This window comes from Nerophis ophidion, linkage group LG01 (genome assembly GCF_033978795.1).
Source record: "Nerophis ophidion isolate RoL-2023_Sa linkage group LG01, RoL_Noph_v1.0, whole genome shotgun sequence".
Lineage (NCBI taxonomy): Eukaryota > Metazoa > Chordata > Actinopteri > Syngnathiformes > Syngnathidae > Nerophis > Nerophis ophidion.
The window spans coordinates 77,656,156-77,682,746 of NC_084611.1; the positions used below are offsets into that span (position 1 = coordinate 77,656,156).

At 42.0% G+C, this 26,591-nt stretch overlaps 1 protein-coding gene across 3 annotated transcripts; it reads right to left on the bottom strand.

The window, feature by feature from the left end:
* Nucleotides 1-4,587: 4,587 nt before the first annotated feature.
* On the bottom strand, nucleotides 4,588-25,215 carry mogs (mannosyl-oligosaccharide glucosidase). 3 transcript variants are annotated; one of them, XM_061912191.1, is made up of 7 exons: nucleotides 25,080-25,146; nucleotides 22,193-22,264; nucleotides 22,062-22,126; nucleotides 18,449-18,812; nucleotides 17,917-18,140; nucleotides 12,110-12,303; nucleotides 4,588-10,862 (listed from the first exon to the last, which is right to left on the bottom strand). In XM_061912191.1, the coding sequence occupies exons 4-7, from the start codon at nucleotides 18,795-18,797 to the stop codon at nucleotides 9,098-9,100; spliced, it is 2,532 nt and encodes an 843-aa protein (XP_061768175.1). In that variant the 5' UTR covers nucleotides 18,798-18,812; nucleotides 22,062-22,126; nucleotides 22,193-22,264; nucleotides 25,080-25,146; the 3' UTR covers nucleotides 4,588-9,097. The 3 variants fall into 3 exon arrangements, with proteins under 3 accessions (XP_061768175.1, XP_061768160.1, XP_061768168.1); XM_061912176.1 differs by lacking the exon at nucleotides 22,193-22,264 and having other exon boundaries at nucleotides 25,080-25,213; XM_061912184.1 differs by lacking the exons at nucleotides 22,062-22,126; nucleotides 22,193-22,264 and having other exon boundaries at nucleotides 25,080-25,215.
* Nucleotides 25,216-26,591: the final 1,376 nt, after the last annotated feature.

Consider the following 26,591-nt stretch of genomic DNA (forward strand, 5'->3'; position numbering starts at 1 on the left):
CAACTTTTATGCTACACTCATACATATAATTGTCATTGGTCAACTTCACATCGGATGGAAGACGGATGGAAGTTTGGAGGTTGGAGTTGTGCACTTGCACACACACACAGCTGGCCTGTATCACCGCTCTGGCTACCCGCCTATTATGACTGATGTCAAAGTATTAATAGGAAGATTGCTCCCGTGTGTGAATGCGTGCCAGGATGTCTCAAAAGGTGAAACGAATTCGCCGTCCGCGCCGTCTTTGTGTCTTTTGATGTCGACTCATTAAGCGCCGCGGCCGCGCGACGGGGAGAAGTGAGCTGCGGCACGTTGACGTCAGCCGGAGGCCTTCGAATGCACCGAGTGACAAAAGGGAGGCAGAGGGTGCCGTACTTGAGGTCAAGGTGTGCTGAAGCTCATGATGGCTTTTTCCGAGAAAAGCGCCGGCATCCATCTGTGATTTAAACACGTGAGGATGAAAAATAAACTGTTAACCTAGGCCTCCTTTAAAAAAAACTGCCATTTTGTGTACATCGTTTTTTAATTTTTGGGGAATTATTGTACAGTTAAATGTTCAGTGTTGGATCCATTTCCCACAACATTATATATATATATATATATATATATATATATATATAAATAAATATATATATACCGTATTTCCTTGAATTGCCGCCGGGGCGCTAATTAATTTAAAACCTCGTCTCACTCCTGCGCTTACCAAAGGCATGCTGTAAAAGTAAGCATGCGCTAATTATTTTAAAACCTCTTCTCACTCCAGCACTTACCAAAGGTATGCAGTAAAAATTTGAGTGTGATGTAAGCTTGGACCTTAAATCCTACTGAATAGCTCTATAACCCCAGCTACAACGGGGTTATAGTAACACAGATACGATTGTATATACGGCGGATACTGCAAATATCCAAAATAGTTTCTCTCGTTTTGATGAAATAACATTAGAAGGATTGTTACAACGTGTAAATGGAATAAAACAAACAACATGTTTACTTGACCCACTTCCTGGGAAACTTATCAAGGAGCTTTTTGTATTATTAGGTCCATCAGTGCTAAATATTATAAACTTATCACTTTCCTCGGGCACTGTTCCCGTTGCATTCAAAAAAGCGGTTATTCATCCTCTCCTTAAAAGACCTAACCTCGATCCTGACCTCATGGTAAACTACCGACCGGTGTCTCACCTTCCCTTTATTTCGAAAATCCTCGAAAAAATTGTTGCGGAGCAGCTAAATGAGCACTTAGCGTTTAACAATCTATGTGAAACCTTTCAATCCGGTTTCAGGGCAAATCACTCGACTGAGACAGCCCTCGCAAAATTGACTAATGATCTATTGCTAACGATGGACTCTGATGCGTCATCTATGTTGCTGCTCCTCGATCTTAGCGCTGCTTTCGATACCGTCGATCATAATATTTTATTAGAGCGTATCAAAATACGAATTGGTATGTCAGACTCAGCCCTGTCATGGTTTAACTCTTATCTTACTGATAGGATGCAGTGCGTCTCCTATAACAGTGTGACCTCGGACTATGTTAAGGTAACGTGTGGAGTTCCCCAGGGTTCGGTCCTTGGCCCTGTACTCTTCAGCATCTACATGCTGCCGCTAGGTGACGTCATACGCAAATACGGTATTAGCTTTCACTGTTATGCTGATGACACCCAACTTTACATGCCCCTAAAGCTGACCAACACGCCGGACTGTAGTCAGTTGGAAGCGTGTCTTAATGAAATTAAACAATGGATGTCCGCTAACTTTTTGCAACTTAATGCCAAAAAAACGGAAATGCTGATTATCGGTCCTGCTAGACACCGACCTCTATTTAATAATACAACTTTAACATTTGACAACCAAATAATAAAACAAGGTGACTCTGTAAAAAATCTGGGTATTATCTTCGACCCAACTCTCTCCTTTGAGTCACACATTAAAAGCGTTACTAAAACGGCCTTCTTTCATCTCCGTAATATCGCTAAAATTCGCTCCATTTTGTCCACTAAAGACGCCGAGATCATTATCCATGCGTTTGTTACGTCTCGTCTCGATTACTGTAACGTATTATTTTCGGGTCTCCCCATGTCTAGCATTAAAAGATTACAGTTGGTACAAAATGCGGCTGCTAGACTTTTGACAAGAACAAGAAAGTTTGATCATATTACGCCTGTACTGGCTCACCTGCACTGGCTTCCTGTGCACTTAAGATGTGACTTTAAGGTTTTATTACTTACGTATAAAATACTACACGGTCTAGCTCCAGCCTATCTTGCCGATTGTATTGTACCGTATGTCCCGGCAAGAAATCTGCGTTCAAAAGACTCCGGCTTATTAGTGATTCCTAGAGCTCAAAAAAAGTCTGCGGGCTACAGAGCGTTTTCCGTTCGGGCTCCAGTACTCTGGAATGCCCTCCCGGTAACAGTTCGAGATGCTACCTCAGTAGAAGCATTTAAGTCTCATCTTAAAACTCATTTGTATACTCTAGCCTTTAAATAGACCTCCTTTTTAGACCAGTTGATCTGCCGCTTCTCTTCTTTTCTTTCTCCTATGTCCCCCCCTCCCTTGTGGAGGGGGTCCGGTCCGATGACCATGGATGAAGTACTGACTGTCCAGAGTCGAGACCCAGGATGGACCGCTCGTCGGGACCCAGGATGGACCGCTCGCCTGTATCGGTTGGGGACATCTCTACGCTGCTGATCCGCTTCAGATGGTTTCCTGTGGACGGGACTCTCGCTGCTGTCTTGGAGCCACTATGGATTGAACTTTCACAGTATCATGTTGGACCCGCTCGACATCCATTGCTTTCGGTCCCCTAGAGGGGGGGGGTTGCCCACATCTGAGGTCCTCTCCAAGGTTTCTCATAGTCAGCATTGTCGCTGGCGTCCCACTGAATGTGAATTCTCCCTGCCCACTGGGTGTGAGTTTTCCTTGCCCTTTTGTGGGTTCTTCCGAGGATGTTGTAGTCGTAATGATTTGTGCAGTCCTTTGAGACATTTGTGATTTGGGGCTATATAAATAAACATTGATTGATTGATTGAATCTTCTTCCCTTTATGCGATTTCAAATGACCGATATTGAAATCAGCCTCCTCCATTTTGAAAATGATGACAGGGGAAGTGTCACGAGTTTGACCAGGCGGTAATACTAAGCATGCGCTAATTATTTTGGGAAGAAAGTTTGGCCCGGCAGTAATTCAAGGCAGGCGCATACTATAGCCATGCACCAATTCAAGGAAATACGGTATATATATATATATATATGTGTGATATTAATACATATGCAAATGTGAGATACAAATAAATAAATGTGTATTTGTAAATATATTTTTGAGATTGGAAAATATATACAAATAAAATGTATAAATATAAAAATGGGACTTACAAATAAATCAAGCATTTGTATAAACATGTATTTGTAAATATTTATATAAATATGCTTGATTTTGTATTTGTATTGAATGTGCATATATGGATGGCTTTTTGGTCGAAGAGACATTCCTACCACAAACCAGATGCACAAAGAAATGTGACCGAGTTTGAATGTGGAGTCACACACTCCCCTGCACACCTGCAGCCAGAGCGGTCTGGGTCACAGACATGGTCAGACACTGGCGAGCCAATCAGATTGAATGGCTGGGTAAGTAATCCATCCATCCATTTTTTCTACCGCTTATTCCCTTTGGGGTTGCGGGGGGCTCTGGTGCCTATCTCAGGTACAATCGGGCAGAAGGCGGTGTACACCCTGGACAAGTCGCCACCTCATCGAAGGGGTAAGTTACAACTAGTATGGATAACCGTTTCAGGTGTGTTGTGGTAATTGTATGGTGGTATCTACTAGATAGTTTAGTCAGTCACTCAGCTTTTACAGGTGTTGATGTGAGCTTGTACATTTTATTTGTATATATTTTCAAATCTCAAAAATGTGTTTTATACAAATGCATCTATATATCACATTTATATATGTATATTTATTTATATATGTATATGTGTTGATATGTTGATATAAATAAGTTAATGTGAGACAATTCTACTTCCATACTAAACTTGTGTCAAAGTTGGATGCTTTTGTTGAGTGTTATTTACACGTTTAGTATTTTTATGCTTTTTTTTTTTTTTACTCATTTCCTTTGTTTATGATTTGAAACATTTTTGTGTATTTTGTAAGATTTTGTCCCGTTCTTTTTCTGTTGCATTAGCTTGACTAATACCTCTGTAGTGGAAAAAACTGGGCCCTGAGGTCAAAAAGGTTAAGAACCACCTGATGTGCGCTTCCCCAAAATATGTGCCTCAACACTTCTGTGTTTAGGAAAAATAAAGACACATTTTAAAAACCGCCAAGCTAACTAACCGAAGTTGGTTTAGGGAGGTATCATTTGTAAATCATAAATATAAGCAAATCCGTATTCAAATAATTTATTCTTTTGAAACAATGTTGACACTAACATGATCGACGGCAAAGTAAATGCTGATTCCTTCCAGGCGGCAAATACAAAACACGGCTGCTTTCAAAAGCAGTGAGTGAGTTAATGAAGGCCGACACAATAATCAAAATAAGCAGTCATGATGAGAAAACAGTACAAATGTCAAGTAAACGTTCATTTATGCATGGCAGGTTTAATAGAAGCAGATAGCCACTCCCTGATATTTAAATACAACAGCATGTTTCGCTACAGTAAATTTGTTCCGGTCCTGATCGTGGTCAATCAATTTCCGCGAAGTAAGATTTATTATTATAAATCAAAAACGCAGCATAAAAAAACGGTTTACAACCTTCAAAATAAGTTTTTTTCAACACAACAAGAGCCCTCTGAGCATGAATTAACACCCATAAATTCACCTTTACACCCGTAAAGGCGGGACTGGATTCTGTCGCCAATCATTGTCCACGCTGATTGGTTTGGTCTCGTCGGGCGGCCAATACTAATGTAGTATGTTCAGTTCATTTAGCCAGTTTAATGCTTCAAAATGCTTAATTTAGGCCAAAAATACTTATAAAATACTTTAAAAACCTGCGATGGAGTGAAGCACGATGTGGTGAGGGACGACTGTAAAAGAATGGCTTCATAGAGACAGGATAGCTACACTATGTACAGTACATACTTTTACACCAGGGGTGTCAAACGTACGGCCAGTGGGCCAGATCAGGCCCAAGAACAGGTTTTATGCGGCCCGCTAGTTGAGTATAAGTAAAAAAAAATTTAACTGAAATTGTTAAATGAAAGAAACTGCTGATCTAAATGTGTCCACTGGGTGTCGCAATAACAACTCTGTTGGGCAAGCAAATGCTTGATACCGGGGCCAAGCATGAGGTACGCAGTAAAGCGCATATAGCTGTGGTAACTCGAAATGCAAAACCTGCAGTTTTAGGTCTTCTGCTTCAAAGGCATTGTTCTTTGGCGCCCTCATTGCCCCTAAATGTCTCCGTCAAAAATGAGAAACGTGAGTGTAACTCAACCATCTTCAACAGTTTCTACATCTGAGTGTGTAGAGTGTTGAGTTAGCACAGGGCTAATGGTTAATCCCAGATATGCTGTGACTTCATGTTTATTAGCTTTGTAGATACACTGAGACAAAGTCTAAGTTTGTTGTGTTTTTCAAACCACACACATTATTTCCCTCAGAATTTGAAGTGTTTTGTCAAAAGTATTATTCGTGATTTGTACATTTTCAGAAAGTATTTGTTCTATTTTTGGCCAAAGTAAAACAAAACGAACAATCTGAAGTCGTCTTTGTTTTTAAGTTATCATGCCATGATTTTACCAGTCCGGCCCACCTGGGAATAGATTTTCCTCCATGTGTCCCATGAGCTAAAATGAGTTTGACACCCCTGTTTTACACAATACAACTGACCCGCATTGGTCAATTAGTACATTCATGAACAATGTTACCTAAAAAAAAGTAATTATTCAGTTACTTTCCCAAAAAAGTTTATCTATAAGTAACAAATTTCTGTGTTGACCCAGCAATGAGGTGCAGACTTGTTCAGCGTCTACCCTGCCTTCCACCCGAGTGCAGCTGGGATAGGCACCAGCCCCCCGCAATCCCGAAAGGGACAAGCAGTAGAAAATAGATGGAAGTAACTGATTTACTCCTTAATAAATGTAATTAGGTACGGAGTCTGGGAATCGATAACGGTACTTAACAGTACCAATTTTTGGTATTTTGTGTGTGTGGTTAATTGTTTGGTAAAACATCTAGACCAGGGGTCACCAACGCGGTGCCTGCGTGCACCAGGTAGCCCGTAAGGACCAGATGAGTCGCCCGCTGGCCTGTTCTAAAAATAGCTCAAATAGCAGCACTTACCAGTGAGCTGCCTCTATTTTTTGAATTTTATTTATTTACTAGTAAGCTGCTCTCGCTTTGCTCGACATTTTTAATTCTAAGAGAGACAAAACTCAAATAGAATTTGAAAATCCAAGAAAATATTTTGAAGACTTGGTCTTCACTTGTTTAAATAAATTCATTTATTTTTTTTACTTTGGTTCTTATAACTTTCAGAAAGACAATTTTAGAGAAAAAATACCTTAAAAATTATTTTAGGATTTTTAAACACATATACATTTTTACCTTTTAAATTCCTTCCTCTTCTTTCCTGACAATTTAAATCAATGTTCAAGTAATGTATTTTTTAATTTTTATTGTAAAGAATAAAAAATACATTTTAATTTAATTCTTTTTTTTAACTTCTGTTTTTTTGACGAAGAATATTTGTGAAATATTTCTTCAAACTTATTATGATTAAAATTCAAAAAAATTATTCTGGCAAACAGAAAATCTGTAGATTCAAATTTAAATTTTATTTCAAAGTCTTTTGAATTTCTTTCAACATTTTTGTTCTGGAAAATCTAAAAGAAATAATGATTCGTCTTAGTTAGAAATATAGCTTGGTCCAATTTGTTATATATTCTAACAAAGTGCAGATTATATTATAACCTATTTAAAACATGTCATCAAAATTCTAAAATTAATCTAAATCAGGAAAAATGACTAATGATGTTCCATGAATTCTTTTTTAAATTTTTTCAAAAATATTCGAATTAGCAAGTTTTTCTCTTAATTTTGTTCGGTTGAATTTAGAATTTTAAAGAGTCGAAATTGAAGATAAACTATGTTTCAAAATTTTATTTGAATTTTTTTTGTGTTTTCTCCATTCAATTAAGTGTTTTTTTCATCATTTATTCTCTACAAAAAACCTTCCGTAAAAGGAAAAAAATATGTACGACGGAATGACAGACGGAAATACCCGTTTTTTTTTATATATATAGATTTATTTATTAAAGGTAAATTGAGCAAATTGGCTGTTTCTGGCAATGTATTTCAGTGTGTATCAAACTGGTAGCCCTTCGCATTAATCAGTACTCAAGAAGTAGCTCTTGGTTTCAAAAAGGTTGGTGACCCCTGATCTAGATGTTTTAATTCAACTTAAAGCTGTCCAGTTATTTCTTGCAAGTCCACTTTCCAACACGGGGGGGCATTTTTGAAGAGTGTCAGAATGTTGCTGCAGTTAAAGCCAAAGAAACTGAAGACAGGTTTCACTTTTTTATAGTGGATCACAGCATGTACAATTTGTCCTTGGTGTGTTAATATAGCCAGGAAGTATTATTTGCCATTTAGTTGAAGGTGCCAGTCTTGTCTTTGGTTGAGCCCTACAAAATGTTTACAAAGTATTGTATTTATTACACGGCAGTTGTTTGATTCTACGTGCATCTTAGGCCATGTCCACATGAGCATGGATACTTTAGAAAGTCATACTTGTTCATTTTGGCCTCTTGTCAACACACAACTGCATACGTTTGTCCTTAAAAATCACTTGCAAAAGAGCTTAAATGGAGAATTATGGATTCTTCTTGCATCATTTTTATAGTGCGGTGGTAAACAACACTGGCTTTCTAGTACAGCTGGACCTCGATTTCCGAACTTTTGGATTGTTGTTGATGTATACTAAACACTGGCATATGGCATTTCCAATGTAAATTAGAATCGAGATAACACATTTTGAAAAGCGAAACTTTACTATTGAACATTTTCTATCAGGGGTGTTTGCTTTGTTTGTTGGCATGTAAAATTGTAACACTATCTAGAGGCACTCCGGCTAAGGGCTCGGTTGCAAGCCAAGAGCCGAGTCTGCAACTGAACGTGACGTCGCAAGCAACCAAGGCATTGAAATATGATAGTTTGATTTTACATGAATCGGTACCCGGCAGTCCCAACGGAATTTGGTTGGCTCGGTATCTCCAAAAGTACAGAATTCGGTACCAATACCTAGTTACCAGTCTGCGTGTGGAGTGACTGGCGTAAGTCAGGACCAACAGCAGCGACTGTTGAATGGGGTTCACTGCATGTTTTTGTTGCCGCAAGTTAATAAAGCAATTGAAAATGAGTCCACGGCCATGTCTCTCTTTGACCACACTGATGCCAACGGTAAGAGTGTTGCAACATTTGAAATAGTATTTAAAATACACATAATCAGAAAACCACGATAACTAGAAAAGCACCAAGAGTACGCAGACCTCCGCCAGGCCCTGTCTCCCAATATTAAAGAATTCTTCTGAAAAGTCCTGACTGTAGACGGTGATCCGGATTACCCCCAACATCTAAAAACGTGTTCCTTATTTCATGTCTGACATTTCCTAAAGGTTTTATTAAAATCCACCAATAATTGTGTGAGCTATGTTGCCAACTAACGGAGAAAACAAAACCCCAGCGATAACAACCTAATTTATTTAAGGATAAGTAAAATTGTGTTTCTTGTCGGCCTGTCACTTAAAAACAGACTGCACTGTTTTAGTCTCTGCGGGTGGAGGCGTGGCCGCTAGCATACACACACAAGAAAGTTGAAGCTTGTAACCTAAAGGTAAGGTGATGTAGTAGAAATCATTTGGATCACCCCTAAAACTTTATCACTTGTCCCTTATCTTATTTCTGACATTTCCTGTAAGTTTCATTTTGAGTTTTCTTGCCGGCGAACATATAACCACCTCGCGGAAGTGGTAATAACAGTTATTTTGTCATGCTGTTATTCATAACACTGTTCATGAATCAAAGCTAGATTGGTTTTCTTCTTCAAATCATGTACTGTGGACTCAGTACCTGACAAAAATATATTAGTACTGTTCAGCCATCATTAACAAAGTTAAGGCCGACCAGCCAGTAAAGGGGTGACTTCCTTGACCCCTGCCAGTGGTATCATTGTACTGTTCCCAGATATAACCTGTTTCAACATACTGTCTGTACACATTACTGATAATGTTAGTCCTGAGTTCCTCATAAAGAGCAGCTGCCCGCTCTTGATATGGCCCCTGTGTATTGCTGTAGTGGTGAAGGGCTCTCACTGCCAGGTAGTTCATATTAATCCATATCGGTCCCCTCCAGTAGGGGGCATCGTGTTCCGTGTTGCGTTTCATATACATGGGATCGGTCTTTGAAAGAGAACGCAGGCCGTAAGGTGTCCACAGCTTATTGGGGTCTTTCATGTCATTAAGAATGTGTTCTATTTTGGGCGAGTCCGGCTGGAGAACATGTAGTAAGAAAGGGAACAAACTAATGTAACCCAAAGCGTTGACATATTGGAGTTTGGGAGCCTTGCGGACATGGCGCACAAGACGTGCCACAGGGAACTGATGCCGGCGTTCTCCGGGGGAGATGTACACCTTTTCCTGCTGCAAGGTCACAGCCGGTGTGTGGTTGCCATAGTCGCTGAAAGCATGGAGCTGCACCGACCAGTGAAGTTCATTCAGCAGATTGTTGTCCGTGAGCATTTTGTGGGTAGCTTCATAGTCCTGGTGGGGTTCACCTAAAAGCTTGGCGATTCTAGCCATGATGCCGGAGGACAAAGCCATCCAGCAATGCAAGTCCACATGGCGCTCATCGGCGGACGGGTGTGATGCTCGTGGGTAATCGTCAAGACCCGATGTCAGAGTCTTAGGATTGAGGAAGACATTGGTGTCCTTGTCACGTCCACGCCACCGGTACGAGTTAGGCAAAGGTCCAGACTGAGTGGTATTGTACCACTCAAACCAGGTTTTTAGTCTTGGGTAGAGTCGTTTGAGAAAAGGCAAGGTTGGCTGAGACTCCGTGCTGGTCGGATTTAAAGAAAACTGTTCAATTAGTTTTTCAAGAGCTAAAAAGAGAGTGGGCGGATTGGCGTTCTCGTTCCGCTGAACTACAAACTCAGCAGGGACCTTACTGTGAGCCTCGTCGCCGAGTATCTGCTCACGGGGAATCCAGCCCTCCGTATTCATTAAGTCTATCCAGTGGGAAACTGCCTCTCTCGTCACCTGTGGATCCCACTTACTCAGCAGCAGTTGGTGAAAACCCTCATCCCAAAGAAAACCCCTGGGAAAGAAAGAGCGTGATGGGACTGCAGTGAATAACACACCTTGGGGGTACAGGAGTGGGTATTCGTTGTAGATGGACTGTACCACTGACTGGCCGTGGAAGTAACCCATTCCACCCAACATGTTGCTAAGTGCCGCCTTGCCTAACCTGATATGTGGCTGACTGTAGCCTTTTCTTTCAAGCCCAAACGTCTCCTCAAACTTGGCGTCAAACTCAAATTTCCTCTTCTCCAGCTCATGGGTCATGATCGGGCCCACGAGCTGGTCGTGCCGGCTGCGAAAGCTTCCAGACTCAAAAAGAACTTCTATTTGAAACGGTGTTTGGACCGTGACTTGGTGAACCACAAAGTCGCTCTCTTTCCTGGCATCGGGTGGCTTATGTTGGGGATGCGGGGGCTTGTAGGTGTCTACGGCAATGTAATGCCTCTTTTCGCCTGATGGTGGGCTGTAGACAAACCTGCGGTTCAGACTGTGCTTCACAATTTCGGTCAGCTTCTCCAAGCCAGGAGAGACAGTCTGAAGGTAGTTGTAACTGAAAAGGCAGGAAACCACTCATTAACTATAAAGCAGCTTACCATGAATTAAATATCAACCATATTATTTTTCCATTCAGATGGTCTAACTTTGTTGTATGAAGGCCTTCATTCATATAGTTATATGAAATATATATTGTGGTTTACCGCTTATCCTGTCAGAGTCCATTTCTTTCTTTATATACTTTTAACTGTCAGTGCTCTAAACATTTGTCACAAAAAATACCTGCTTTATACTACCATAATGTGTATCATGACTAAGGATGTAAGTCTCTTTCTGATGGACGATGCGATTCGAAAAAGATTAATTTATAAATCAGATAATTTGATTTAGTGTATGAATAATTTAGACTGGAGATCGAGACTTCCAGGACAAGGATGGGAAGAGACGTGTGTTGTGGAGTTGAAAGGTCGTTTGAATGATGTTGGAAAAGTGAGCGAGACACGGAATATGAGCCCGTTGTACGAGAACTTTGCATTTTGTGAAATAAAGAAAGACAAACTGGCAATCGGTCTGAACGTCCATTACTTGGGATGTTATAAAATTGACGCACGGCAAAGCACAGATGGTCCGCAGGGTTGACTGTACGAATCTTACAGGTAATTGTTTGGTGAGCAGCCGAGACTCTCGCATTCTTTTAAACGGTCTACTGATTGCTAGTCTCGGGCAATATCCGGTCCATGTATCTACGCCTATTCTAGTCTACAGTTAGGTAAAAAGAGCGTGACTGTTTTCACAGACAACTTTGGCTCTCGTGTCATTTTAAAGACAAAAACAGTGAACTCATTACTAGTTTGACGCGATAACAGGTTTAGGTCTCTACACACAATTGACCAAATAATTCACAGCTGAATCTGATCGATTGAGGGGGCTGTAACAGATGAAGCGAAACTGGCCACTTTTTTAACCGGATATCTGGTCGCATTGGTTTATCGTCAACAACCCTCATCATGACCTAACAAGTAATTTAACTCTAAATGAACACATAACCATAACATACTGTACCCTATAGACACCATACTTCTGTGGTTGGTATAAGGCTATGCATTACAATATTAAACATTTTAATAACCCGCACAATTTTAGACAAATACAAAAAAATGCATAATTATAAAACCAATCAGAACCACATTGGTGGTAATCAAAGATTTTATCATTAAAATAATTATTTTGTGTTCTTTGTACCAAGTCATCCCTTGCAAACCCCACATATATTATTTTTACTTTCTATATTTATATGCTTACCTCGCATATTTAGAACTGGATAATTCCCCGGTGACTGGTTTTCGAAATGTGATTTTGAAATTGCCAAGCTCTTCGGAGACGCCGGTGATGGAAGCAAGGCGGCTTTTCTCCTCTACATGAGCCTCCAGTGACCCTTGGGTATCTGCAGCTGCGTATAACATCAGAGAGAGGACTGGTGCCTTTGGAGCAGAGCTCTGATGGATATAAAACGAAAAAATAACGTCCAGTTAAACTCAAACTCATTGAAAGGAACAAACAGTAGATGCACGTAGAGTGGTGCCTCAACTTACGAGCACATTGCGTTCCACGACAGAGCTCGTACCACAGAACACTCATAACTCAAAGCAGCCCCGCTTATTGAAATGAATTGAGAGCAATTTAAATTGTGCTTGGCACTCCCGAAACACCAAAAGTGTACCATGTAACATTCCTTATAAAAAGAAAAAGTTGCTTTTGGACAATAAATATCGCTTGAAAAACATTACAACAACATGTACTACGATTGGCTACAGTATTTTTATGAAATAACGTAATACTATTATTGTTCAGCATTTGCTGTGGATCTGGGAGGTCAGAGTTAACAAGGGATGTGTATGTGTGTGGACCAAAGCTAATGCTCAACCAACCAGTTTGTCGAGTTAGGACTAGACCAGGGATCTGCAACCCCCATATCAATCAATCAATCAATGTTTACTTGTATAGCCCTAAATCACTAGTGTCTCAAAGGGCTGCACAAACCACTACGACATCCTCGGTAGGCCCACATAAGGGCAAGGAAAACTCATACCCAGTGGGACATCGGTGACAATAATGACCCAGTGGGACGTCGGTGACAATGATGACTATGAGAACATGATACTGTGATACTGATGACTATGAGAACATATGAGAACATGATACTGTGAAAGATCAATCCATAATGGATCCAACACAGTCGCGAGAGTCCAGTCCAAAGCGGATCCAACACAGCAGCGAGAGTCCCGTTCACAGCAGAGCCAGCAGGAAATCATCCCAAGCGGAGGCTGATCAGCAGCGCAGAGATGTCCCCAGCCGATACACAGGCGAGCAGTGCATGGCCACTGGATCGGACTCCCTCCACAAAGGAGAGTGGGACATAGAAGAAAAAGAAAAGAAACGGCAGATCAACTGGTCGAAAAAGGGAGTCTATTTAAAGGCTAGAGTATACAAATGAGTTTTAAGGTGAGACTTAAATGCTTCTACTGAGGTAGCATCTCGAACTGTTACCGGGAGGGCATTCCAGAGTACTGGAGCCCGAAATGAAAAAGCTCTACAGCCCGCAGACTTTTTTTGGGCTTTGGGGATCACTAATAAGCCGGAGTCCTTTGAACGCAGATTTCTTGCCGGGACATATGGTACAATACAATCGGCAAGATAGGATGGAGCTAGACCGTGTAGTATTTTATACGTAAGTAGTAAAACCTTAAAGTCACATCTTAAGTGCACAGGAAGCCAGTGCAGGTGAGCCAGTACAGGCGTAATGTGATCAAACTTTCTTGTTCTTGTCAAAAGTCTAGCAGCCGCATTTTGTACCAACTGTAATCTTTTAATGCTAGACATGGGGAGACCCGAAAATAATACGTTACAGTAGTCGAGGCGAGACGTAACAAACGCATGGATAATGATCTCAGCGTCTTTAGTGGACAGAATGGAGCGAATTTTAGCGATATTGCGGAGATGAAAGAAGGCCGTTTTAGTAACGCTTTTAATGTGTGCCTCAAAGGAGAGAGTTGGGTCGAAGATAATACCCAGATTCTTTACCGTGTCGCCTTGTTTAATTGTTTGGTTGTCAAATGTTAGAGTTGTATTATTAAATAGAGTTCGGTGTCTAGCAGGACCGATAATCAGCATTTCCGTTTTTTTGGCGTTGAGTTGCAAAAAGTTAGCGGACATCCATTGTTTGATTTCATTAAGACACGCCTCCAGCTGACTACAATCCGGCATGTTGGTCAGCTTTAGGGGCATGTAGAGTTGGGTGTCATCAGCATAACAGTGAAAGCTAACACCGTATTTACGTATGATGTCACCTAGCGGCAGCATGTAGATGCTGAAGAGTGCAGGGCCAAGGACCGAACCCTGGGGAACTCCACACGTTACCTTAACGTAGTCCGAGGTCACATTGTTATGGGAGACACACTGCATCCTATCAGTAAGATAAGAGTTAAACCAAGACAGGGCTAAGTCTGACATACCAATTCGTGTTTTGATACGTTCTAATAAAATATTATGATCGACAGTATCGAAAGCAGCGCTAAGATCGAGGAGCAGCAACATAGATGACGCATCAGAATCCATCGTTAGCAATAGATCATTAGTCATTTTTGCGAGGGCTGTCTCCGTCGAGTGATTTGCCCTGAAACCGGATTGAAAGGTTTCACATAGATTGTTAGAAGTTAAGTGTTCATTTAACTGCTCCGCAACAATTTTTTCGAGGATTTTTGAAACAAAAGGGAAGGTGAGACACCGGTCGGTAGTTTACCATGAGGTCAGGATCGAGGTTAGGTCTTTTAAGAAGAGGATGAATAACCGCTTTTTTGAATGCTAGGGGAACAGTGCCCGAGGAAAGTGATAAGTTTATAATATTTAGCACTGATGGACCTAATAATACAAAGAGCTCCTTGATCAGTTTCCCAGGAAGAGGGTCAAGTAAACATGTTGTTTGTTTTATTCCATTTACACGTTGTAACAATTCCTCTAATGTTATTTCCTCAAAACGAGAGAAACTATTTTGGAGGGCAGTATCCGCCGTATATACCATCGTATCAGTGTTAATAGAACCCCGTTGTAGCTGGGACGCATTGTCTTTAATCTCCTTTCTAATGACTTCAATTTTCTTACTAAATAATTGCATAAAGTCATCAGCTGAGTGGGTGGAGCTACTGGAAGGAGTCCCTTGTTGGGTTAGCGATGCTACCGTACTAAACAAAAATTTAGGATCGTTTTTATTACGGTGGATGAGATTTGAGTAATAATTAGCTTTAGCTAAGGTAAGCATGCGTTTATAAGTTATTAAACCATCACTCCATGCTTGATGGTGCACCTCAAGTTTAGTCGTGCGCCATTTGCGTTCCAGCTTTCTGCATAATAATTTCTGAGCTCTAGTTTCTTCTGTAAACCACGGGGTGCGCTTTTTTGGAGCCTTTTTTAACTTTACCGGTGCTATGTTATCAATGGTTTCGCGCAGGGCGTCGTTAAAGTCCTGCGGCTCTTTCATGCCTCTGACATCGCTCCCTTTGGCTTTGAAACCAAATGTCAATAAATATTGGGTATTCAATTTTTTTTTATTTTATTTAGTCAAGTGTATTTGAATGTAACAGTTTTTTTTATTTATTTTGGAGCGTTTAGGGATCTCGTAAAATAAAAATAAAATATATTTAATATTTTGTCGATCCTGAGCGCAGGATCGAACCCAGGATCTTCGGATTGTGTGGCAGACGCATTAACCCCTCTGCCTGTGATGAGGTGGCGCTTTGTCCAGGATCTACACGCCTTCCGCTCGAATGCAGCTGATATAGGCTCCAGCACCTCCCGCCATCCCGAAAGGGATAAGCAGTAGAAAATGGATGGATTTTGTCAATCGAAATGTACGTCACACTACCAATGCGTCATCGTTTGCTTAAAAGCCGTTGTATTGTTTTTAGCTGTCAACCCCTACTAAACTAGCATTGATCCATTTTCTACCGCTTATTCCCTTCGGAATAGCGGGGGGCAATGGAGCCTATCTCAGCTACAATCACGCGGAAGTCGGGGTACACCCTGGACAAGTTGCCACCTCCTCGCAGGGCCAAAACAGATAGACAACATTCACACACTAGGGCCAATTTAGTGTTGCCAATCAACCTATCCCCAGGTGCATGTTTTTGGAAGTGGGAGGAAGCCAGAGTACCCGGAGGGAACCCACGCAGTCAATGGACAGATAAAATCATTTCTAATGAAATAAAACATTCAATGCTTCTTTGACAGATTAATTCACTTTCACGGTTGATAAGGTTGGTTCAATTGTGTGCTAAAATGTGGGGAGGAAACCCCAAACAACTTAAAATCTAATGTTGAAAGACATTTCCTGAACAAACACATCATTAGCGGAAAAATAGCTCGCTGGAGATGACCGAAAAAGCAGTTTCAAAACTGCTGCGGAAAGCCGATTAGAGCAAAAGTACTTAAGTCGTTTTCTGTCTAGTGTCTGATTTCATAAATACTATAGCATATGTGTAATGAAACTACAAGTGGTGTTTTAGGACTTAAAAACGGCTCACGTGGGTATTATTTGGTGGGAAATGGGCTCATATGGCTTTTGTATGCTGAAGGTTGCAGACTCTTGGACAAGACAGAACAACTTGAAACACGTCAAACATGGCATTTGCAGCTTTTCAATATTTTTATGAATGCATGTTGACTGAATCTTAGTGGCGGCATGCTGCGAGGAGGATGGCTGCAGCTTCTGTGTTGCGGACGGACGCTAAGGCAGAGCTGACTCGCTAACAGTTGGAACAGGTTTTTACTGGTTTGTAATCTTCTTCTCTTCCTAACTAACTCCCTTAGTTCCGATGGTTGGACACGAGCCCGTTACAATTATTACTCAAACTGGGTGAAAAAATGTGATAACTAAAATATATATGCTCTCAACTTAAAAGGCCTACTGAAATTAGATTTTCTTATTTAAACTGGGATAGCAGGTCCATTCTGTGTGTCATACTTGATAATTTCACGATATTGCCATATTTTTGCTGAAATGATTTAGTAGAGAACATCGAAGATGAAGTTCGCAACTTTTGGTCGCTAATAAAAAAGCCTTGCCTACACCGGAAGTAGCAGACAATGTGCGCGTGACGTCACGGGTTGTAGGGCTCCTAACATTGTTTACAATCATAGCTAGCAGCAGCTAGAGCTATTCGGACCGAGAAAGTGACAATTTCCCCATTAATTTGAGCGAGGATGAAAGATTCGTGGATGAGGAAATTTAGAGTGAAGGACTAGAAAAAAAGAAAAAAAAGGCGATTGCAGTGTGAGCGATTCAGATGTTTTTAGACACATTTACTAGGATAATTCTGGGAAATCCCTTATCTGCCTGTTGTGTTGCTAATGTTTTCCTTAGTTAAATAGTACCTTAAAGTCGGAGGGATGCCAGAGTCTCTGAGGGAAGTCACTAAGCTGCAGCAGGACAGAAACTCCGCTGATCTCTGGTAAGAGCCGACTTATTTCCACAATTTTCTCACCGAAAACTGCCGGTTGACATGTAGTCGGGATCCATGTTCGCTTGACGGCTCTGATCCATAGCAAAGCTTCACCTCTGGGAATTTTAAACAAGGAAACACCGTGTGTTTGTGTGGCTAAAGGCTAAAAGCTTCCCACCTCCATCTTTCTACTTTGACTTCTCCATTATTAATTGAACAAATTGCAAAAGATTCAGCAACACAGATGTCCAGAATACTGTTTAATTATGCGATTAAAGCAGACTACTTATAGCTTGGATCGGGCTGGAAAATAATGTCCGCCTCAAGCCGAGACGTCAAACGCACGCGTCATCATACCGCGACATTTTCAACACGACACTTCGCGGGAAATTTTAAATTGCAATTTAGTCAACTAAAAAGGCCGTATTGGCATGTGTTATAAAATAATATTTCATCATTGATATATAAACTATCAGACTGCGTGGTCGGTAGTAGTGGGTTTCAGTAGGCCTTTAAAGCATAACAAAAAGCTGAGAGACAGTTGGTATCTCAAATTACTCATACGTTGAGGTACCACTTTAAAACAAAAGCAGAACAGAGCAATCCAGTACTCACGTGCTGTTTAGCAGTGACCCGCCAAGTCCAGTCCCCACCGTGATCTCCTCCCATTCTCTTGACAAACTCTGTGGTCAGTGTGAAATCGCTGTCTCTGATCTCCTGGACGCCAAAGGTGATCCCATCATGCATCAGCCAGCCGTAACCCTGCAAGCGATCTCCTTGCTCGCAGGTGTGCCTCAGGATTACGTCCATGTCCGAAAACTGACGCATCCACATCATACCTGATTGTACATTCAGAGAGAGGCTAGGTGAATAGACCCATCCATCTATTTATTTATTTTCTACCGCTTGTCCCTCTCAGGATCACGGGGGTGCTGGAGCCTATCCCAACTGCATTTGGGTGGAAGGCGAGCTACACCCTGCCTGGACATGTCGCCACCTCATCGCAGGCCCAACACAGATATACAGCATTCACACTCACCCAGTTTCAAAAAAAGAATAATGTTACCAATAATCAAAGTGTTACATTACTTGTACTATACAGCTGTAAGAAGTTTTAACTATTACTTTTTGGCGTGAGTATGCATACCTGTCACAATGGACCTGGGACTCCTTGTTTTCATACCAAAGTAGACCTGTGGCCTGTAGGAACCCCAGAATCTCTCTGGTGAGACCTGGGCACTGCTGGAATTGGCATCAAGAACACGAGGTGACGGGTGCAGGGTCACGACTCGCTTGGCCAGACTGGACCGCATGTACAGGGCATAGAAGAACCAGATCAGGCTGACCACACAAAGGCCTATTGAGATGTTGATGAAAATTTTGCCAATGTCGATTTTCTTTTTTTTCTCCTTGCGGTGGAACGCAGGGGGCTTATCGTCTTTTCTCAGAGGAGGGGCAGCCTCCCCAGTCACCACCCTCTTCCGCTGTCTGCCCATCCTGCCCTTCTCAACCTGGGAAAAAGAAAGGAACATGTGGAAATGGCATAACAAATCAAACCTTTTTTTTGTTTTTTAACAAGAAATGCTTCGTTTTTGTAGCGGAGTGAAAGATTCTTACTGATAGGCCTTTTGTCTTTTGCCAAAATGTACACGTCATTTTTTTTTTAAAACTTAGCTACAAAGTAGTAGCAACTTACCACTTGTAAGTAAAGATATTAACCAAACACTCAATATGTTTAGTTCCCTTCACAATAAGGTACATCCGGTTTATCCAAAATAAAATGCATTAAAAAAAAATTCTGTACAATTTCTATTCAAATAAAAGTTCACCCAAATACAGCGAATATCTTAAACAGGGGTCACCAACCCGTCGATTGTCATCGACTTGCCGGGCTTTGGGACCCTACCAGTCGATTGTGAAATTATTAGGAAAAAAAAGTATCAATATGAGATCAGTGACACCCCTACCCCTGGAGTGACCAACAGACCTGCCAACAGGCACACATTTGAACCCCTAAAAACACTCACACGCCCCCCTCTTTTCAGCCTCACACCCCGCCACTCTTGACACAGCGGCTACACCCGCTCTTTTAGCAAATGCACGTTCAATGATGTAAACAAAAATCATTGAGCTGCAACAATGCAAATCGTTAGCATGTGAGTGCCTATCATAATTTGCATATAAACACAACCTTATTTTCCCAACATGCATATGTAAACACCCTCAATTCTGTAATTTGCATAGGTAAACGCCCTTAATTCCCCATATAAGGGCAAAATTCCGGTGGAAAAGCTAAACATCAAACACACGGAGAAAACACAAACAGATCATAGAAGACAAATGTGTATTATCCCGCGGGGGAAGTACATAATGTCAAAACGTATGTTTAAGAAATGGGGGACTGCTGAGGTAGCCTAAAGCATTTAAATAAATATTTGTTACTTCGGGCAAATAGGTCTACATGGTCGTGAAGTATGCGCTCCCTCTGCAGGGCATGAACTGCAGCATCTTGCAGTAGCAGCATGTAATTGCCATTGTGTGAGATGAGCTGCAACAGAGTGTGAGAAGCCTCTAGGTCTTTTAAAGAGTCACTAATCACTAAATCAACGCCCCGATAATTGATGATTTTGTGTGTGTGTGTGTGCATGCGTGCACATGGTATTTTTAAATCTCTCTCTCTCACATTCTCACAACATTAGACAATAGAAGTTCACACTTAAAAACAAATAGGCCACCCTAAGAGTGCTCTGGAGCACTCGTAGATTTTGTTCTTACCTACGAACAAATCCCAGCTATGAAAACATTGGTGAATACAAAAATCTCCTTAAAAACATCGGAAGTAGGCCAAAGGAAAAAAAAAAATGTTCTTAAGAACGGTTGCTGAATAGGGGCCAATTGAAGCTTAGGGATGGCTATGCAAAACAAAACTAAAACTGAACTGGCTGCAAAGTAAACAAAAACAGAATGCTGGATGACAGCAAAGACTTACAGCGCGTGGAGCAGACGGCGTCCACAAAGTATAATCGTACATGACAATCAACAATGTCCCCACAAAGGAGGATAGTGTCCGCACAACTTAAATAGTCTTGATTGGGAAAACAAAGCAGGTGCGGGGAATAGCATTCCAGGAAAACATGAAACCGCTACAGGAAAATACGAACAAAAGAAGAAATGGGAGAGAAGGACAAGAAATATAACACGACACACAGGAAAACAACCAACAAAGTCACAATAGTGAGAGGTTGTGACTGCACACCTACTTTGAGACAAGAGCTATAGTGATGCATGCTTGGTTATGATTTGAATTCATATCCAACAATTGCGAGAATGACTTTTTACTGTCAATATTGGCTACTGAGTTTCATTTTTTTATGTTTTCTGCTGGGGGTGCCTTGGCTCAGAAAAGGCTGAAAAACACTGATTTATCATCATCATCATCGGCGGTCACTTGAAACGAGCATGACGGCCCTCTTAACCATGAATTGATTTACGTAGACCCCGACTTAAACAAGTTTCATCCATCCATCCATCTTCTTCTGCTTATCCAAGGTTAGGTCGCAGGGACAGCAGCCTAAGCAGGGAAGCCCAGACTTTCCTCTCCCCAGCCACTTATAAACGTATTCGGGGTGCTGCCATTTAGTGGTCAAGTGTACGGTATATGTACTGTACTGTGCAATCTACTAAACAAGTATCAATCAATCAATCAATCCTGGTAGGGGTGTATCCCTTTATGGAGGACGCCTGTGAGTGACTTCGTTTAACGTGGGGAGACTGGTGCACAGACGGTCACCACAAGATCCTTGACAGAATTGGGCCAGGGTCCAGTGGCATGAAGTCCAAGACTGGGGACCCTTTATAGCAGGGGTCTCAAACTCAATTGACCTGGGGACCACTAGAGGCAGAGTTTGGATGAGGCTGGGCCGCAAGAAAAGATTACTTAAAAAAAAAAAAATTGCACACCCCTTAGCATGTCAAGTTGTATAATGACGTTTCAAATTGTATCCCTTGTGCACCGCAAATTTCTCTGTGCAAATAGGACAGAATTATCCTAGTAAATGTGTCTAATAACATCTGAATCGCTCTCACTGCCCTCGCCTTTTTTTTTTCTTTTTTTTTCCTTGTCCTTCACTCTCATTATCCTCATCCACAAATCTTTCATCCTCGCTCAAATTAATGGGGAAACTGTCTCTTTCTCGGTCCGAATAGCTCTAGCTGCTGCTAACTATGATTGTAAACAATGTGAGGATGTGAGGAGCCTTACAACCCGTGACGTCACGCGCACATCGTCTGCTACTTCCGGTAAAGGCAAAACTTTTCTATTAGCGACCAAAAGTTGCGAACTTTATCGTCGACGTTCTCTACTAAATCCTCTCTCATTTCAGTAGGCCTTTAACTTTATCGACGATTAAGTTCGAAACTTTTGGTCTCTAAAAAAAAAGCCTTGCCTTTACCGGAAGTCGCAGATGATGACATCACCCATTGAGGGCTCCTCATATCCTCACATTGTTTTTAATTGGAGCCTCCAACAAAAAGAGCTATTTGGACCGAGAAAACGACAATTTCCCCATTAATTTGAGCGAGGATGAAAGATTTGTGTTTGAGGATATTGATAGCGAAGGGCTAGAAAAAAGTAAAAAAAAAAAAAAAGGCGATTACATGGGGACGGATTCAGATGTTTTTAGACACATTTACTAGGATAATTCTGGGAAATCCCTTATTTTTCTATTGTGTTGCTAGTGTTTTAGTGAGTTTAATAGTACCTGATAGTCGGAGGGGTTTGTCCACGGGTGTCTTGAGGCCAGTGTCTGAGGGAAATCGCCGGCAGCTGTATGGAGGACACAAGCTCAGCTGATCTCCGGTAAGTGGCGACTTTTTACCACAATTTTCTCACCGAAAACTGATGGTTGACATTTAGTCGAGATCCATGTTCGCTTGACCCCTCTGATCCATAGGAAAGCTTCACCTCCGGAAATTTTAAACAAGGAATCACCGTGTGTTTTTGTGGCTAAAGGCTAAAGCTTCCCAACTCCATCTTTCTACTTTCACTTCTCCATTATTAATTGAACAAATTGCAAAAGATTTAGCAACACAGATGTTCAAAATACTGTGTAACTATGCGATTAAAGCAGACTACTTATAGCTGTGTGTGTGCGCAGCGCTAACATCTCCGTACAGTCCGTGACGTCACGCGTACACGTCATCATTCCGCGACGTCGGGAAATTTAAAATTGAAATTTAGTAAACTAAACCGGCCGTATTGGCATGTGTTGCAATGTTAATATTTCATCATTGATATATAAACAATCAGACTGCGTGGTCGGTAGTAATGGGTTTCAGTAGGCCTTTAAATAGGCTGACCATACGTCCTCTTTTCCCCGTACATGTCCTCTTTTGCGGCGTTGTCCGGCATGTCCGGGCGGGTTTTTTTAAATGCGTCAAATGTCCGGCATTTTGAATTAGGGTTGCGTGTATTTGTTGGCTGAGTTCTCAACGTTTACTTTCAGAGTGTGCATATCACAACATACAAGATGCCGTCATGGCGACACACCACCCCCCTTTACCGGGCTACCGCGCATGCTTGTCCCTCCTGTTGCATGCTAGGTAGTGCAGTCCTTTTATTCCCTGGCTCATAACATCACACTAGCTGTAAATATTGTAGCGGCTGGCTACTGGGTGTTAGCCAATGGCTTTGGTTGGGCGGCGGGACAGGAAGTGTTGGTTCGAGTTTTGCCGGGAAAAGGAAATAGACTTTCTGGTAAACACTAAGGTGAGTGTAAGACTCCAGAGAATTAAGCGTTAAATATCAAATGTATGTATGGCCTGGCACACCATTATCATTTCATGACCCAAGCAAAACACTTTGTACAATTTTATACTGAAATAAATACATCTAATACTTCTTGGATCCGCTTGTACTGAACTCTCGCGGCTGTGTTGGAGCCACTATGGATTGAACTTTCACAGTATCATGTTAGACCCGCTCGACATCCATTGCTTTCGGTCCCCTAGAGGGGGGGGGGTGGGGGGTGAGGTCCTCTCCAAGGTTTCTCATAGTCAGCATTGTCACTGGCGTCCCACTGGATGTGAATTCTCCCTGCCCACTGGGTGTGAGTTTTCCTTGCCCTTTTGTGGGTTCTTCCGAGGATGTTGTAGTCGTAATGATTTGTGATTTGGGGCTATATAAATAAACATTGATTGATTGATTGATCTACAAATTATTAAATAAAAACAGAGGAAAAACTACCAGCAGCGGTAAAGTTTAGATCCATGAAGGAAAGAAGAAAGTAAATGAATGTTTATAACTGAATACATTTACATATGTATACACATTTGTTTTCTCTTTTTATTATTTTTTTACATGAATTAAATGATAAATGGGTTGTACTTGTATAGCACTTTTCTACCTTCAAGGTACTCAAAGCGCTTTGACACTACTTCCACATTTACCCATTCACACACACATTCACACACTGATGGAGGGAGCTGCCATGCAAGGCGCTAACCAGCACCCATCAGGAGCAAGGGTGAAGTGTCTTGCTCAGGACAGAACGGACGTGACGAGATTGGTACTAGGTGGGGCTTGAACCAGGGACCATCGGGTTGCGCACGGCTACTCTCCCACTGCGCCACGCCGTCAAGTAACATTTATGACAACCTTTATCCAGAACACGATATAGAATGTGAGATGCAACAGGATAATGAATACATTTATCATTGGTTTTCAAAACGCTTACAAAAAAGTGGGACCCCAAAAATTTACTGTGGGACCCCATTTTTATGACTTGATGGGGTCCCTGGGATCCCATTTTAGAAATCCGCCAACACAGCCGTCAACAGAGGAGAAAAAATGCTTTATTTAAATAAATATATTATTTATAAAGCAAGTTCGAGTATGATTGGCAAATTTTCACCTAGGCACGCATATATGTGTCCTCTTTTTGAGATTTCAGAATATGGTCAGCCTACCTATAAATAAACATTGATTGATTGATTGATTGATTGATTGAAGGTGGGGGCCACAAAATAACCTCCCACGGTCCACAATTGGCCCGCGGGACGCGTGTCCGAGAGCCCTGCTTTATAGGCTCAGGACTCAGGAGACGGGCTTCACGGTGGCACAGGGGTTAGTGCGTCTGCCTCACAATACGAAGGTCCTGCAGTCCTGGGTTCAAATCCAGGCTCGGGAACTTCCTTTTTGCATGTTCTCCCCGTGAATGCGTGGGTTCCCTCCGGGTACTCCGGCTTCCTCCCACTTCCAAAGACATGCACCTGGGGATAGGTTGATTGGCAACACTAAATTGGCCCTAGTGTGTGAATGTGAGTGTGAATGTTGTCTGTCAGGTGGCGACTTGTCCAGGGTGTACCCCGCCTTCCGCCCGTTTGTAGCTAAGATAGGCGCCAGCGCCCCCGCGACCCCAAAAGGGAATAAGCGGTAGAAAATGGATGGATGGATGGACTCAGGAGACACGGCCCATTGCCTTATTATTGGTGACACCTAACACGCGTCATGACATGCAGTCTAGCGTGCCGTGTTTTTATGCAGAGGGTGAAATGCTTTTTTAACGCATTTGCGCGAAACATCGCAAATAAACACAAGGTTGAGAGAAACAATTCTGGCGTTTCCGTTGAAGTCGACTTTAATGCAACGTTGCAAGCTAGCTCGTAGTGCCGACACGCTCACGCTGTTTTCCTCTCAAACACGTCCGGTCGACACCAAAACAGTGTTTTATTTCATCCTCGACTATATGGATGTACGCAAGGTGAATGACTCTCCCTACCTTTTAAATTTTTCAGTTTCAGCTTGTCATTATCCGACGGTAGCTTGGTCGGTTGCAAGCTTCCGGGTTCGCGCCACCCTTAATGACGTCGCCTGCTCCGAAGGGGGTGTGAGGGGGGTCGCACTTTAATGACGTCACTAGGCCGTGTACGTGTCTTCTCTGGTCTGTATGTTTATTTATTCGTGAAGGTCCACTGATGGATTTGACAACACAATAGGTAATATTTATTGTACAATAGATGGTTGATGTCAATTAATTATTTTCAATTATATTTATATATTTATATATAAATACCCTCAAGTTGCAACCTCAGCAACTTGAGGGTTCAATCAATCAATCAATGTTTACTTATATAGCCCTAAATCACTAGTGTCTCAAAGGACTGCACAAACCACTACGACATCCTCGGTAGGCCCACATAAGGGCAAGGAAAACTCACACCCAGTGGGACATCGGTGACAATATTGACCCAGTGGGACGTCCGTGACAATGATGACTATGAGAACCTTGGAGAGGAGGAAAGTAATGGATGTCGAGCGGGTCTAACATGATACTGTGAAAGTTCAATCCATAATGGATCCAACACAGTCGCGAGAGTACAGTCCAAAGCGGATCCAACACAGCAGCGAGAGTCCCGTTCACAGCGGAGCCAGCAGGAAACCATCCCAAGCGGAGGCGGATCAGCAGCGCAGAGATGTCCCCAGCCGATACACAGGCAAGCAGTACATGGCCACCGGATCGGACCGGACCCCCTCCACAAGGGAGAGTGGGACATAGGAGAAAAAGAAAAGAAACGGCAGATCAACTGGTCGAAAAAGGGAGTCTATTTAAAGGCTAGAGTATACAAATGAGTTTTAAGGTGAGACTTAAATGCTTCTACTGTGGTGGCATCTCGAACTGTTACCGGGAGGGCATTCCAGAGTACTGGAGCCCGAAATGAAAAAGCTCTATAGCCCGCAGACTTTTTTTGGGCTTTGGGAATCACTAATAAGCCGGAGTCCTTTGAACGCAGATTTCTTGCCGGGACATATGGTACAATACAATCGGCAAGATAGGATAGAGCTAGACCGTGTAGTATTTTATACGTAAGTAGTAAAACCTTAAAGTCACATCTTAAGTGCACAGGAAGCCAGTGCAGGTAGCCAGTACAGGCGTAATGTGATCAAACTTTCTTGTTCTTGTCAAAAGTTGCAGGTTTGATTCCCGCTTCCGCCATCCTAGTCACTGCCGTTGTGTCCTTGAGCAAGACACTTTACCCACATGCTCCCGGTGCCACCCACACTGGTTTAAAAATGTAACTTAGATATTGGGTTTCACAATGTAAAGTGCTTTGAGTCACGAGAGAAAAGCGCTATATAAATGTAATTCACTTCCCTTTAACTGACTCAAAGCGCTTTTACATAGTGAAACCTGCACGCAGGGGCGAGAAAAAGGGGGTAAAGGAGACGGATTCTAGGAGCCCATGATGGAGGGGGGCCCCAGAGAGGCCCCTAATGATAAGGAAATTATAAT

What these genes read in the sequence shown, in the direction of transcription:
- mogs (XM_061912184.1), bottom strand. Translation starts at nt 18,797, where the DNA reads ATGGGCAGACAGCGGAAGAGGGTGGTGACTGGGGAGGCTGCCCCTCCT. An exon ending in GGGTCACTGCTAAACAGCAC is followed by an intron (nt 12,304 to 17,916) that starts GTGAGTACTGGA and finishes TATATCCATCAG; the next exon opens with AGCTCTGCTCCAAAGGCACC. An exon ending in TCCAGTTCTAAATATGCGAG is followed by an intron (nt 10,863 to 12,109) that starts GTAAGCATATAA and finishes CTGCCTTTTCAG; the next exon opens with TTACAACTACCTTCAGACTG.